A 15,238-nucleotide genomic window follows, 5' to 3' on the forward strand; every position below is an offset into this window, starting at 1 on the left:
TAATGCAGATTATTTGCTTCCTACATCATACATTGGTATCTATTTTATTGATGTCCAGCTAAGAATTTTTTTGCATCACTTCCATTTTTTGAACATTGTTAAAGAACTGCAGTAGGCCTTTTTAAGATCAAAGTATTAGTTTCATTGGGCTATTATTTATTACACCTGAATTTATTACCTACACTATAAATCACATTTTTCAGAATTCTGTATTTATTTTGAAGCTGAGATAATTTGAATTTAAATGGATTTTAATCTTAAAGGACAATCTTGAAAAGAGTTTGGGAACTTAATGGAATATACAAGATAAAGGTAACGCTTCTGGGTCCTTGCCATTTTACAGGGGTAAAGGTTGGTTTTCCCAGACTGGACAACCATCCCTGCAAGCCTTTCCATCTGTACTTTTGTGTTGCAGTCCCATTACACTCATGGTTTTCTCCAGAATAGGACACAGTGATTGTTTCATGTCATATAAAAGAAATATTTTGATTATTTCCATAAATAATACCCCCAAAGGTGTATTACCACTTGAGAATATTTGATTCCACAACTTTTTGCTATGTACATCTTATCAGAGTTTATGAAGGCGCTAACTTCAATAAAAATTCATCATAGCATCATTTGATTGTAAAATTAGGGAGAAATTACCAAACTTTTGCATCACTAAACCAGCTGAAGTTATATGCTAAATGGAAGGAAAATTGTATCTAACAATTATGTTTCTGGCATAGCGTTTGACATTTTTAAGCCAGGCCATCCTGTCCTACAGCAAAACTATTTAATGTGTGTATATATATATATATATATATATAACAACATAAACATATAACATACAGCAATATATATATAACATATAATAACAGTGTTACATATAGCGACATATATGTTGTTTTGACATGTGCCTCAGTGTTCCCTGTGCACTGTCTTAAAGCAAACTAAGGGTTCATTGTGTTTTCATGAACTAATGTAAACATGGGGGGAGGGGTTCCCATCAGTCAGCCTTTTTTACCAAATACCAGCTAAAGAATACCAGTGTAATTTTTTACTGTGTTTTCAATGTATGTAATATATTGGTATTTATTATTGCCGTGTTTGCTTCCCTAGGGTATGGCATTCGCAATCAGATTTTAGCAGATCTCTTTTTGAGCAGGGGAAATAATACCCACTCCCTGCTGCTGAACTGCAGAGGTCTCTTCCTGAAAGCTGTTGTAGTTATCTGCACTTATTTGGTAAGGTGGAGAACAGAATACAGGTTTAAAGGCTTAAAATCTCCCTTTCTTATTCCCAGTTACAGGAATTCATACAAGAAGAACATCTGCATAGACATGCTGCGCCAGGGTTATCACAAGTCCTTCTCTGAGCTCTTCACTCTGATCCAGAAGTGGAATGCCTTGAGGGAGGCTGCAGGGCCTGGGTCAGCCATATGGCATGAGAAGTCCCTGGAGGAGCAGCCTGATAAGCTGGATCAGCTTTACCACTTCCTGACCGGGGCTGAGGCAGCCCAGCGAGCAGGTAAATGGGGGGATTGTGGGTAGCGGAGCAGCGGGAGCCGCAGCCGCCAGTGCCTGGGGGAAGCTTCCAAATTGTTTCATGTATGAATTTGAAACGCTACTGCATCTTAGCACATTGCAGCCTTAGTCAACTGAGCTGTATTTATAGAATAAATGATTAGCAACTGCAGATATCAGGAGAGGTTTTGTGAAGGAAGAAAAAAGAAGGAAAAACATGTAGAGTGCATTTTGATATCATCAGAAATGTTTGATGTATTTATAGCTTTGATAACATCTCAATTATTTTCTCATAGTTTCATTATTTATTGTTTTTCTTCCTCTATAGACCTAAGTAGTTGGTTTTGTATTAAAAAAATTAATAGGTGAAATGTTGTTTCACACAGTAATAGTTTTATAAATCTGATTTTATTAAATACCGTCTGCTAACTGTGTTTGGATTTGTGACTGACTTAAAAAGGATTGTGAAGGTGTCAAATAAAATACAGCACACAGATGTAACATGCCACCTGTGAATTACTATATATTAGTGAACACATAACTCCAAATTACTGTATTTTCTCTATTGCCTACTATTTACTAAGCACTCATATTTATCGTTTCCTTTTACTATAAATAGTAACATAACTGACTTCATCTTTCTCCATTGGAATAATTTTAGGGATGGAGGCAGATAAAGCTCTGACTGCAATCCTGCTTCATAGCTGAGTTGATTCACAGTAGCTGTCTTGTTTCAGGTTGCATTTTGATCATTACAAATATAAAAACCTACAGTAAAGCCTGTGAGTTTGGAATCTAAGCATTTTGTCTAAAATTTAGAGACGGGCAGCTTCATTTCAAAAAAGGAACAGCAAAAGAAACCCTTTTGGCACTTCAAAAAAATGTTAATTTTAACTGTTTATTTTATGTTTGCCATGAAAGCAAAAACTTGAGGTTTTTTTTCATTTAATTCACTATAATTATTGACAGGAAGTCCAGCTAGCCATAATTGGAAAGAATCTTCAGCTTTTCCTGGAGTATGACTAAACCTGAATTGGCACCCCAGTATCTTGCAGAATATCAGAGAAGTTTGGGGGTTGGACTGCCCCGACAGAAGCATCCTGCCAATATTTGATGGTTAAAAAGTACTAGACATAGCTTAACTCAATGGACCTGCTCCCTGCATCCACTTGAGGAGAACAGTTTGCCTGCCTTCAGTACATTATATTTTTCAGTGTTACAGGCTGATGTATGACAACAGAGGTGGCAAACAAGCTCCCAGAGAGCCAAGGCATTGCTGAATGTGCAGTTCCTGCCCTTCTCTCACTGAATCTGGCATTTCTTGTGTGCTGGGCTCTGTAAGTTTTTCACCTTCCCCAGAGACAAGGTACCACCACCAGCTGCCTGATTGCACCTTGCCTCTAGGAGAGACTATCTCCCAACTTTGCCTGTTGATTAAAATGGAAGAAGAAAAAAAAGAATTAGGAGTTGGCAAGTATTGTTATTGAATTGCTAGATTAAAGCATAGTTTGTTTTGATTTTTTTTTTTTTTACCAGTTTCAATGCAAACCTTCGCACAAATAACTTGTTTGTGTAAAATGAGGTTTGAGTTGCCTGGCATATAAAAGGGTGGATGGTAATTCCTGCTGCCGGTCTGAGAGCCAGCAGTGCTGTGAAGATTCACATGAATTGTGCAGCTCATCAAACACTAATTCAGTAGTTCTGCTAATCCAGTTACTCTCTGATTCTAATCAAATTGCTTGGGGCTCTGGCTTATGATCTCCTGACAACTCCAGTTGACACCATTTAAGAATCATTTAGCAGTTCACCTCAGCTGGAACTTACCATGATGTAGCAGCCACAACAGCAGCTGACCTGCATTTGCTCTTCAGCTGCCACAGTTCAAGTTTAAAAGGGTGAAAGAAATAGTCGGGTCAGCAAATGGTGAGAGTTTCATGGCATGGTTGATGTTGCTAATATTAGGTTGGCTGAAATTTTACATACCTCAGGTAACAATTACGCTGAAAAAAAAAAATAGCAGTTATAAACAATGGCCATAAAAAATTCATGACTGGTAAGTTTCTTGATGAACTGAAACTTCTTGAAACATTGGAGTTTGAACCTGGAGTGGTATGTGGAAAACAAAACACTGACTTTGTCAGTAAATAATTTTATTACTTGTTATTTAATTTTTTTACCTGATATTTTTGGATCATAGAATATGGCTGTCTGTGCTGGTTTTGTGCTGAACCCATTAGACTGCCTTAATTTTGAATATAATTTAAAACTTCTAATTTTAGAGTTTTATGGTACTTACCATAGTGTACAGAGCAAGCTATGTACACATTCCGTTTTCATATTTATTGGTGGAAAATGTTAGTGTTGTAATGGTTTACACAGTTTATAGTTCTAGGACACTACAATGCTGGGTGTAAATTGTTTGCTTGAACTGAATCAGAGCCATCCACCACAATGTGCAGGCTATCAAAGAGCAATTACTTTCTTTACTGCTGGGTTTGAAAATAGTAACATTTTGTTTACCAGCGTTACACTGTACAGACTAATTGCCTTTACACGCATCAGTAAAGGTTCTCTTTTCATTTTTAATAGAGTATTTTGGCTGAACTTCAAATCATACAAGAGTTGTCTTTTTCTTTTTTTTTTTAATTGCCCATTACCAATATTTTACTGTGTGCAAAGAAAACATTTTTTTCCTGTCCAGCTTAAATTCATTTTTGTTGCATTTGAGTATCTCCCAAGTATTTAAAAAATAGAGAGGGAAACTTAATCCCTGTAGCTTCTCAGAAAAGTGACTGGTGGATTCATTTTTCCCTGAGTTCAGCATAATTCTAAAAGCACTAGCAGAGATAGGCAATGCTTGACTGTGTTTTTATGCCTTCTTTATGCAAGTAAAGTAAATATTTCTGACTTCAAAATTGAGGGAGTTTTAATTGTTTTCTGATGTTCCTTTATCCTAGACTAACCTTTTTTTTACTAGTTCCTGTTTCAGGAACTTAGAAGAAATAAAAAAGGAGGTAATTGAGCTGTTTAAATATGTATAGTTGTAGGGCTTTTTACAGAAGAATGCAGGATAAGTGCCAGAGTAATGGATCTGCACAGTTCAGCATTTGATGTATACAGTGATTTCTTGGCATGTATATGGAAATACTGGGGGTTCCTTCAAAAGGCAAGTTATATTTACTATTTATCAGTACTTTCTAGAGTGAGGTGGTTTGCTTGTAGATGTGTGAAGGAATGCAAAGCAAGTTCCAGCTCAAGAACAATTAAAGGAAGTGATGTCCCAGCTGTTAACTCTGCTTTGCCAGAGCAGGAATGCAAAACCAGGGAAAATGCCACAGTTCAGTGGCTGCAACATGTGTTGGGATCTCAGCACTGTAGTGGCAGATTACCGTGGCAAATCCAGAGGATGGAATCCTCAGGTATGAACAAGTTTTCAAAAGGTCAAGACACTGCTTATTAGCTGATCACTGGAGCAGCTGCTGGAAACCAGGAGTTAAAACCTGGGAGCTGCTGCCTTTCTAAGATTCCACCTGCTCCTGGTTCCTGACCCCACTCAACCTTTGTGCTGTGCTGTGTGCTAAATGCTGAATCTCTGTGCGTGTGCTGCAGGCTGCTGACCCTTGTTCTAGACAGTACCAGACACACACAAGTAGAAAGAAGAGACAACTTGGCTTTCTGTCCCTCACTTCAGTATGGAGAAAAATTTTGACAGTATGAGTTATCATTAGTTTTTGTTGTAAAAGATGTCTTTTTTTAAAGTCTATGAAGAAGGCACGTGTCTTTGTGTTTGCGTTGGAAAATCTTTGTTCAATATACTCAAGGTTGAAAACAGAGTTTAGCATTTTACAGTAGGCAGCTTTTCTGTAAGATTTTGCACTTCTGCCTTAGGCCTGTGCAAGAAGCATAGCAATAAACACATTGCCCATGCTATTTTAAAAAAAAAAAAATATGGAAAGGGGTTATGCATTAAAAGAAAAAAAAATACAACAAACCCTCTTTTAGTATTTTCTTGGATGAGGCATAGTTTTGTTTGCTTTTGAGGGGCTGGGCAAGGGAACACTGACTTTCTAAGGAGGTTTATCATTCCCTACTTAATATTTTATCACAGGAAAAAAATGCAGCAGTTGCTGGAGACCAGTGGAGAATTTTATTATTTTTGTAGTTACCTTACAAAAAGTTGAAGTGATCCAGGAAAGAAGCCAAGCCTCAAAGTACAGCCACTTGTAGAACTACCACTGAGAAGCAGCACTTTTTAGAAAATGTCTGTAGTATGTTTTCATTGTAATAGCTTGGAGTCCCCTTTTAGCATTCCAGATTACCAGTTAATTGCCTCATATTATTATCATTAGATGGCTTTATCCAGTAAAATTATACCCTGGCCATTTCTGTAGCATTTCTGTATAGACTGTACATTTGTTAAGCGTTTTTCTTTTAGGTTCCTGGAAATGTTGGGAGTGCTGTGCTGTGTGCACTCTAGGAAACAAACTCTGCCTGAAATTTGGTGTCATCATGCTCACAACTCATATTTTTACTTTCTTCATTTGTGGACTTAAGGCTAAACTTTTGGGAAAAAAAATTATCCATTTATAAATAAACTTTCTGGAATATTGAGGAGTCCTCTGCCTGTAGATGTAGAGGCATCCTTTTTCTGAACAAGCAAAAGGGACTGATTCTTTGCCATGTATAGATCTAGGTGGAAATAACTGATTGCAGAACCGTATTCGACTGCAGTTTATGCCTCTTCTTGATTCAATGACTTACAGCCTAGATGTTTTTGTGTGTGAATTCTTCACAGCATCAGCTGTCTACTAAATCACTGATTTTGATCTCTCTGGCAAAAGAAAAATGAAACTTCCAGCATTAATAGTGTCTCATTCTGACATAAAAAATTACTCCTAGTGACTTAATTGACCTTAGGCCACTCCTTTATGTGTCTTCAAGAGTGGAGTGTCAGTTATAATCCAGTCATACAAACTTTAAACAGATAACTGAAGTGGGGGATGAGTGTTAATGCCTGTCGAGAAGTTTCTGTATGGCCTTTGTGTGGCAGGAACAAAGGACTGACTGGTGACTTTTTGAGTGGAAAAGACTGAGTCATAACTGGATGTTGAAAAATTTCTTTCTGTTACCTATGGTTTAAAAATGAGTGTAAGTTCTTGTTAATACAAAATGGAACAGCTGCTCCTTTTATTCTTCAAGGGAAGCACCAAGCCAGGATCTCTTCATGAGGTTTTCATCTCTTCTCTAAAGACCATTCCTGTACTTCGTTTCCTTTCTTCCACTGCATCCTGTCAAGAAGGAGATCATAGAGATGTGGCAGCAAGTTGTGTTTGAGTTGCACTAGCATGGCTTGCTGGCCTTCTGTAGATTTCTTTTCTCTCATTTTAGCCATGTTGGAGTTCTCACACTCAAACTGCACCTCACTCCCCCTTGCATTGCACTACTTAGTAATTGTCTAGCTGAGTACAGCAAACATGAAGACATGGATTTGAGTGATCCTCTGTTCTGTACACAGCCTTGCTTGCCAAGGGGGCAGTTCCTGAGAAGAGCCCAGGAGCAAAGGTGTTCTTCTGTGGGCTGGTCAGGATCTACAGCTTGAGCACAGTGAAAGAAGACACTTCTTGGCAACTGAGGTGCACCTAAAGACATCCCGATACAGAGCATGAAACACCCCGTGTGTTTAATATATGGGGTTTAATGTTTAAGCTTAAGCTGAAGGTTGTTTTGGATTTTTTTAATCTCTGTTTAACAGAAAGATCTCAGGAAGGTTTGATAGGACAATTATGCTTTTGTAAATAAACACTGAATTAGGGAGTTTTTCATTGTTTTGATCAACAGATACCTAAAGATGACTTGTCTACATGTATTTTATAATCAGTTGTAGAGAACCTACTCTACAAAATCAGAGAGCTCAAAGTTTTAGTATATGAACTGCTTCTTGGAGGTCTTATACAAGAGAGTATTTTCCTATTCCTCTCCTGGGGATGTAAAAGTTCACTTTCACTAAGTCTGACACACGAGCTTTGCCACTGTCAAAATAATATCAATTAACTTTGAATCCAGAAGACAATATAACTTCAAAAATCTGTAGTTTGGGGGTTTGTTTTATGGCCAGCATATCTGGTCAGCCACTGTCCAAGACAATGCCAGAGAAGTGGTTGTCTTTGTGCACATCTCATTGTTATGCACCGGCAGGATTGCCATCAGAGGGTCACATTAAAGTTCATTCAATCAAAGCCGTGGCAGTAGCTGGAGTCCGCCTCAGGTCACTTCCATCCCTTGGGATTTGCAGGGCACTACTTGAAGTTATTTGCGTAATTTTATGTCACATAAGTGCCTTGATACTTTGCAGCAATGATTTCAGAGGAACAAGTCTGTATCCAGTGTGTCTGTAGCTAATGATGATCCATCCAATTATCTCTTCTCTTTCTGGGTTATTGCAACCATTTGTATGCATCCTCTGGTATCTTTTGAGTTCATTTTCACTCCACTGTGCTCTGTACGTAATGTGTATCATTATCTTTATGTTAGTGGTTATGATTATCTTGTATTTCACTGCTTATATGGTTGTGTGCTTGTGATTGTGGGAAGCTCTACCTCTACTTCTGAGATAATCTCTAAAAGCATTGCCTTGGCTGCAAGCATTGCTCAGGTTAGGATGAGATGATAAATCTCAGCCAAGAAATATCTGCTTTTCTTCAGTGAGAGGAAAGGGATCCTAGGTAACTCCTAGCCGTATCTAAATTGGTTCATTTGGATGGATCCCAACTGGGTCTTGATAGACGTATCTGTGTCTGTTGTCCTGGTTTTTGCTAGGAAAGAATTCATTTTCTTCTTGGTAGCTGGTAGACTGCAGTGTCTCAGGTTTAATATAATGTTGATATGTGTGATAGATAATGATGTATAGATGTATAAATATATCTGTTATATACAAACACAGGCATATATGTGTGTATGTGCATGCACACAGGCAAATATATTAAACCCAACCCAGTTTTGTTATTTTCACTCCAGAATCATTTGACGAGATTTTTATGAGGCTGTTGTACCAAAGTAGTCTTAATTTCTAATGTATAAATATGTTTTATATGATGTAGACTACAGGATATTCTGAAAAAGAGGCACCCAAGAGGTGCTTTTTCAGTCCTGAGAAGAACCACAAGGTATGAAATCTCACAGCCACGAAGGATATTCAGACTAGGAATACATAAAGTCTGTATATTGATTATTACTCCTCTCAAAGCTGAATTTTGAAACTTAAGCTTATGTTTTGGTTTAAAACCTTAGATCCAGAAGATGAGATGATAATCTGAATGTAATTTCTGAGCTGTTTCATTTTTGGTGATCTTAAAGAGGTTGTGAATCACTTGTTTCTTGGAAGGATGTTATCTCTTTTAAAATCCTAGAAATAGAAATTTATATAACACACATTGCTTCAAAATCATAATATTATATATTTTAGTGGGAATTATTAAAAAGGTAAAAATCTGAGGTTACAGCTTCATGGAAGGGAAAATTCTGAGAAAATAAAAAAGAAAGCAAAATAATAAATAAAATAACAAGCAATAAAAAAGTGTTGTTTATCATTAGAGGAATGAAATTTTAAATCAAAATATAAAATGCATGTTCAAGAATGGGGAGAAGGTTTCAGCTTGATTTCAAAAAACTTTAAGCAGGAAGAATTCAGACAATGTTCTCTGAAATGACCAAGATGAAGAAAAAGGGAGGAGAAACAAGGAGTAGATGAACATCATGAAGACTGCAGACATGATTAGGTGGTAGACCTTTTTCTCAAAAGACTAAAGTCCAGTGTGTTGTGCAACACACTGAAGAACTTTATCAAGATATTCTGAAGTCAAATAGAATCTCAACAGAGAGAATGAGAGATTTGTTTCTTCAATAAGGTCATATATCATTTGTAATTTTGAGACAGAACATGCTAGAGATAAGGCTGACAAAACCCTCATATGGTTTAGTGATGAATTTAAAGTACTTGTTTGAGTTATTGCGGCTGTGTGTTCCAAACAGTGCAAGTGACTTGCATAGGTGGTGCAATTTACAGTCATTAAACTCATTATTTTGGAAGTTGGATTTCCCCCAATTTGTCATGTAGGTAACAGAAGAGAATTTAATTGCATCTTTTGATTAAAGTGTTTTCATATGGTTATCACAGTTTCAAAACACTTAGGAAAGATCTGAACTTTGAGATCTTGCCTATGCTGAAAAGATTTTTTTTTTTCCCAGTTGATTTTCGTGTGGTGCTCCATACCCTAAATTTAAGAGGGGTTTTTCTTTTCTCCCTTTTCTCTCCTTTTTGAACAAAGCTTACAAACTGCAGAACTGCCAAAAACAAAGCAGTTCTGTTCACACATCCAGCTTAACCAAAGAGTTGTAACTCCTGTTCTTAACTCCTTTACTCAAATACATGGAAATTCCTTAACAGCCACAAACACACTAAGTAACCCACCAAAATTGCAATGAAGTTTTAGCTAATTATTGAATTTCACTTCTGGCATGAGTAGAGTTTGCACAGAAAATTAATTTCTATTGGCCATGAAATATATAGCTTCATACTGTACTTTATCATCTCAGATTTTTCAGCATCATATAAGAAATAGATCTTTCAAATTCACTTTAGGGAGGAACAGTATGATAAGATTTGTCAGGAATGTTTTAGATTTCTACTCCAAATTAGTCAAGTTTTGAAATAATTCAAGGATGATACCTTGTGGTTTTTGTTTTTTTTTTTTAAAGGTGCTTTTCCAAGGGAAATAAGCTGTTATTCTGTGACTTTAAATTGTGGATAATATATTTGTGGATAATTTTGTATTGCTACTTAGATTTAGGACTTGCAGGTTTTTTGCAAATTTTAGGGATAATGCGTGTTCATTCAGCTGTCTGAGATGATAAAGAGTAGGATTCAAACTTCAGGCCATAGAGAATATCTGTGACTTTGAGTCTCACCTGCTTTCCACATTTGTTCTGAGAACAATTCCTTGGTGAATTGGGGGGTGCAGGGGATGGAGGGTGGGTCCTAGGGAAATGGTTGCAATTTCAATTTGTCTTCCATTTCTAAGAGTGCTAAGGTACTAAACATGGGATACACATGAAAACTCAAAACCTTTCTTGTAAATCATACTTTGAACATTTAAAACTATATGAATTAATAGATTGTGTTTGCAGTGTTCTTTTTGGTTCTTAATCTCCATCAACACAGTTGCTACCTCTCAGGCCTTTTCAGGGCCCAGAGGAAAATGCTTCCCCAGTCTCACTCTGACTTTTCCTTTGACTAGCCAGTGTTTTATCCAGGTTCTCTGTGTTTTATTGAACAGAATTTTGGTTTTGCACACAGAAATGAGAACAAAAATATGTTTTTAATTGTGCCTGACTTGTAAGGTTTTAATTTTCCACTTATATTTCTCCAAATGAACAGGTAGCAGAACTTGATGGCATTTGAATGGTGGAAATATAAATAGCTCTTAAATTTCATTATGATTATTCATATTATTGCTATAACATGCAAAATTTCTGAACACTGATGATAATATAACGTTTTTATTGTGAATTTTGTTTTTAAAGGGCACTACGAGAAGGTGTATGATAACCAGCTTAGCTTGGCCTGCTTTTTCAATGACCCTGAGGACAAATGGTTAAGTAACTACTTTTATGAGCAATGCTATAACACTGCTCAGTTAGTAGAAATTGATGGTGGGAAGAGAAAGGCACAAGCATGTGTAAACATGGGCCTCATTGAAGAGGAAGAAGGTAAGGCACTGACATCACAAAGCTGCTTTGGATGGCATCTGTAGTTACTCTAACTGGGATGAATTAAAAGAGCTGTGGATGTGTAGTTCTGTAATGTTTAATCCTGCTTCCAACTTACACTTAGGTGAACAGTCTATATTTTTGTTCTTTTTAAAATGACATTCTGGTTTTCTTGACTGCAAGTGACACCCTCTTTGTTCGTACATGACTGCCACACTGGTGTTTGCATCAGACAAGCTCCATTTCTCCATCCACATCCTTAAACTGTGGGTCTCTGAAATTAGAAGATATTAATAGAAGTAACTAGAATCACAGAACAGCTGAGGCTCTAAGGGACCTTGACAGCTCATCTGATCCAGACTTTCATGGGAAGGGGAGGCTAAGTGAGGTTATTTTAGCACCCTGTCAATTGCATCTTAAAAACCTCCAGTGATGGGGACTCTACTACATCCCTGGGGAGCCTGTTGCAGTGAACAGTTGTTCTCACTGTAAGCAATACTGCTTTCTTATATCAAGGTGAACCTTGTTTCTGTATTTAAAAGCATATATTACCTTTCATGGCAGGGGGATTTGTGTGTGGACAGCAGTCTGAGTATAAAAATGGTGTTTTCCTCTGCATAAAATCCTTTTATGGTGTGGAAAGACATGCAATAAGTGAGCCTCAAGTAATCGAATAAAGCCTGTCTTCCAGTTCTAATTTGTAAGTGTACTGCATGCCTAACTATTGCTTAAAATATGTGATTTGTGTAGCCACTATGATTTTGTTTCTAAATTTGGCTGTGGGTTGAAACAATTCCAACTCTGAACTCAACTTGTGGCTGATTTCTCGTATAAAGTGGCTTCTCTGAAAACAAAAAAAAAAAAAAAGAGGACTGACAGAAGTTGAAATATTTTGTGGAAATAGTCTAATTCCATTAAATGTCTGACAGAAGGGTGTGTGTTTTGAAATGCCCAATTTCCCAGCAAAAGCCTGGACATAAGACAAAAACTCTCCAGCCTTTTTTCTTCTTTTTTATTTTTTTTAAATTAAAAGGATGTCCAATTTTTTCCTCTTGTTCTCTTACGGCTGACATGACACCTTTTTTTGTATTTCCTCACATCTTTCTAGGTTGATGGTCATTCACACTGTTTTCCTGTGAACTGTTGCCTTATCTTTCTTGCCTGCAGATTCAGTTTTAAAGAATCCAGACCTGGATTCAGTTTTAAAATTTGAGCACATACCAATAATTAATAAAGTGGAAAGATTACTTTCCTTACACATGGTATCATCCAGTTTCCCAGCTGATAAGATAGCAGTTGCTTAAAGCCCAGCCAGTCACAACCAAGTCATTTTAATTTTGAATGAAAAATGCTTAGGTAGGTTATCTATCTCTTACTCAGTAGATTAAAATTACATTAAAATTGATGGTTTTTAATTTTTTGTAGCCTTTTCACTTGGTCTTTTAGTTACTAAAAAATAAAATTTTAAGAAGGCGCAGACAAGCAAACATTTATATATACTTGTAACTTCAAAGGCTGTTACTGAATGTGACTCACTGCTGTTACCCAAGCACTGCCTAAAACAAAAATTTGATGTTTTCTACTTTTATGATGTCATAAGCAAAAGTTGTTGAATACTTAAATATCTTGAGGCCCATTACAAAAGCACATAAAAAGTTATGAAATAGCCTGAGATGATCAGAGGAGCAGAAACTTTCTTTTCCTGCTGAAGAAAATTAGAAACTTTAAGAAGAGAAGCTTCTTATTAACCTTAGTAAAGAGACATAAAGCAAAGTGGATTTTTACTGCCCAGGGTAAAGATCCACTGAATCTGTGGGCTCTGTCTGTTGCGAGTATTTTCTTTCCAGAAAGAGAGAGAGAGAGACAGGTAAAAAAAATTAAAGCTGAGAGAGTAAGCGCAGGATTTGCTTTGAGGGACCACAGAGTGAAAAAGACAGCAGATGTATTCCATGCACTGTGTATTTCCAAGGATGAAAAATTGATTCAAGGGAAAGTTCTGATTGGAGAAAAAATGTAAGAAGAGATTTTGGGGGGAGGCATTGTAGAATATTGCATCAGTTTTAATAGTGTTATAAGTAAAATTTTAATTCTGTTATTTTATATTTTTTTTTGTTCAGTTATTCATGATTGGGTAATCAATTTGTGAACCAAATTAGTTAGGTTCCCACTTCTCTGGGGGTGTATCTACAGGAATAAATGTAAACACCTGGTCCCAGTTATTTTCAGTTCTCTCATCCAATAGTGTATTTTTCATTACTTGGGAAAGGAAGCTGTCTATATATGCTTAGGACTGATTGCTTGGGGTATAAAGTTAAACACAGACTTGTAAAGATTGTTGTTTGCCTTGGAAGAAAATCAATAAATTTGCTGGGTAATTTTTGTGTAATCAAATTTAAAGTTCTTTGACTTTCAGCCTGGTCTCTGTCCTAAAGGCTGGATATAATCTGATGTTCATTAATCTTCAAAGCTAAATATTTGAGGTGTTGGTGGTGTAGACTTCAGTCATAATATTTGGATGCAGGCCACTGGTAGCTGCCAGTAAGGGAAAGAAAACAATGATAAGTGAGTAGCCTGCTACAGACACAAATGGAATGTTCTGCTTGGAGCAAACATGATTTTAATGGCATTTCTTCACAGAATGAGATTTTTAACCTCTTCCCTAGAATGCTCTACCTGTAAAATAAGGTCTGAAGCATTTATTGATTATTGTAGGACTGTTCACATTTTGATACTGTTCGATTAGCTGTGCTACCGTCCTATTTTGTCTTTCCTCAGAGGGCTGATAATGTCATTTTATTACTTTACTCATTATTTTACTTTAGTTACTAATTTATTACTTATTTTTTCATATAGCTCTTTAATGTGCTGATGTAACTTTACAGACACTGAAAATGTAATGATGTAACATGTTTTTATCACTTTAAATCCAGAATTACTTGTTGTCCAAGTAAGCACAGGCTTCATGATAGAATCTTTTGTAAGAAATGGGAGTTTTAAAAAGCTGAAATTCTTCCTGTGTTTTCGATGTGTTTCCAGAAGTAATAGCAGTCATTATAAATGTTTGCAATGTTCTCCTTATCAGAGAGTAAGATTATAATCATAGTTTATGATAGATTATATTAGTGTGCTTTCTGCTGAAGTTAATTGTGAACTTGAGGTTTACACTGTTGTATCTTGCAGAGGAAACAGTTGGAGTGCACTGAAGACGTGTAGTATTGCTTTCTGTAGGTTCTTACATCATTGCAATATTTGAATGCTTTCTGGTTTCTGCCAAATGCTTGCCACCTATCATGCATGAAGTGATATACACCTTAAATATATGCATCCCAAAATTTAAGATACCTTATATCAGTAATGCTCTTATATCAAGAGCAGTCTGGGGGAAAACAGGGAATTTGTACTTGTAGGAGCTCTTTGTTTCAAATATCTTGCAACAAAACCAGATAAATTCCTATATTATTTAGAAACACAGCACAACCAGACATCTGAAATTAAGGTACCTGTCAGTTGCGGTGCTTGGGAGCATTTCTGGATACATTTAAATAACTGTTTGAAAAAGCCTGTAAGTATCACAGTAGAGTCCAATGAATAAAACTTTCAAAATTAATTACAAATGTATATCAGTGCCATGTCAGAACCTGGATGTCCCCTGCTATGAGAGCTGTAAGATGTGTGCAAATGATGCCATTAGTCTCAAGGCAGTGGTGACTTTGAATTGGTCATCAGATTTATATTCTGCTAGCACATAAGGATTAACAAAAGTGGAAGTAATACTTTATCTGAAGTCTTTACTGGATGAAAAGATTAAAGGCAGGCAGAACCGGTGAGAGAAAAGGAGCAAGTGCAAAGCAAATAGCAATGTTGGGAATCTCAGTGCTGATTCCCACAACATACAGCTAATTCAGAAACCCAGTTTTGTCTATCTGTGTGTGGTTTTTTAGATTGTGAGTCTTAGGAGACCTTGA

The 15,238-nt window shown here is 36.6% G+C and overlaps 1 protein-coding gene across 1 annotated transcript in view; it reads left to right on the top strand.

The window, feature by feature from the left end:
- TTC29 (tetratricopeptide repeat domain 29) overlaps nucleotides 1-15,238 on the top strand; it is a 115,326-nt gene that overhangs the window by 17,359 nt on the left and 82,729 nt on the right. Inside the window, exons 4-5 of the mRNA XM_058838830.1 lie at nucleotides 1,289-1,512; nucleotides 11,088-11,273. Coding sequence (XP_058694813.1) covers nucleotides 1,289-1,512; nucleotides 11,088-11,273 — 410 coding nt within the window. The remainder of the gene's footprint in view (nucleotides 1-1,288; nucleotides 1,513-11,087; nucleotides 11,274-15,238) is intronic.

Source organism: Poecile atricapillus, chromosome 4, assembly GCF_030490865.1.
Source record: "Poecile atricapillus isolate bPoeAtr1 chromosome 4, bPoeAtr1.hap1, whole genome shotgun sequence".
In the NCBI taxonomy this organism is placed as follows: domain Eukaryota; kingdom Metazoa; phylum Chordata; class Aves; order Passeriformes; family Paridae; genus Poecile; species Poecile atricapillus.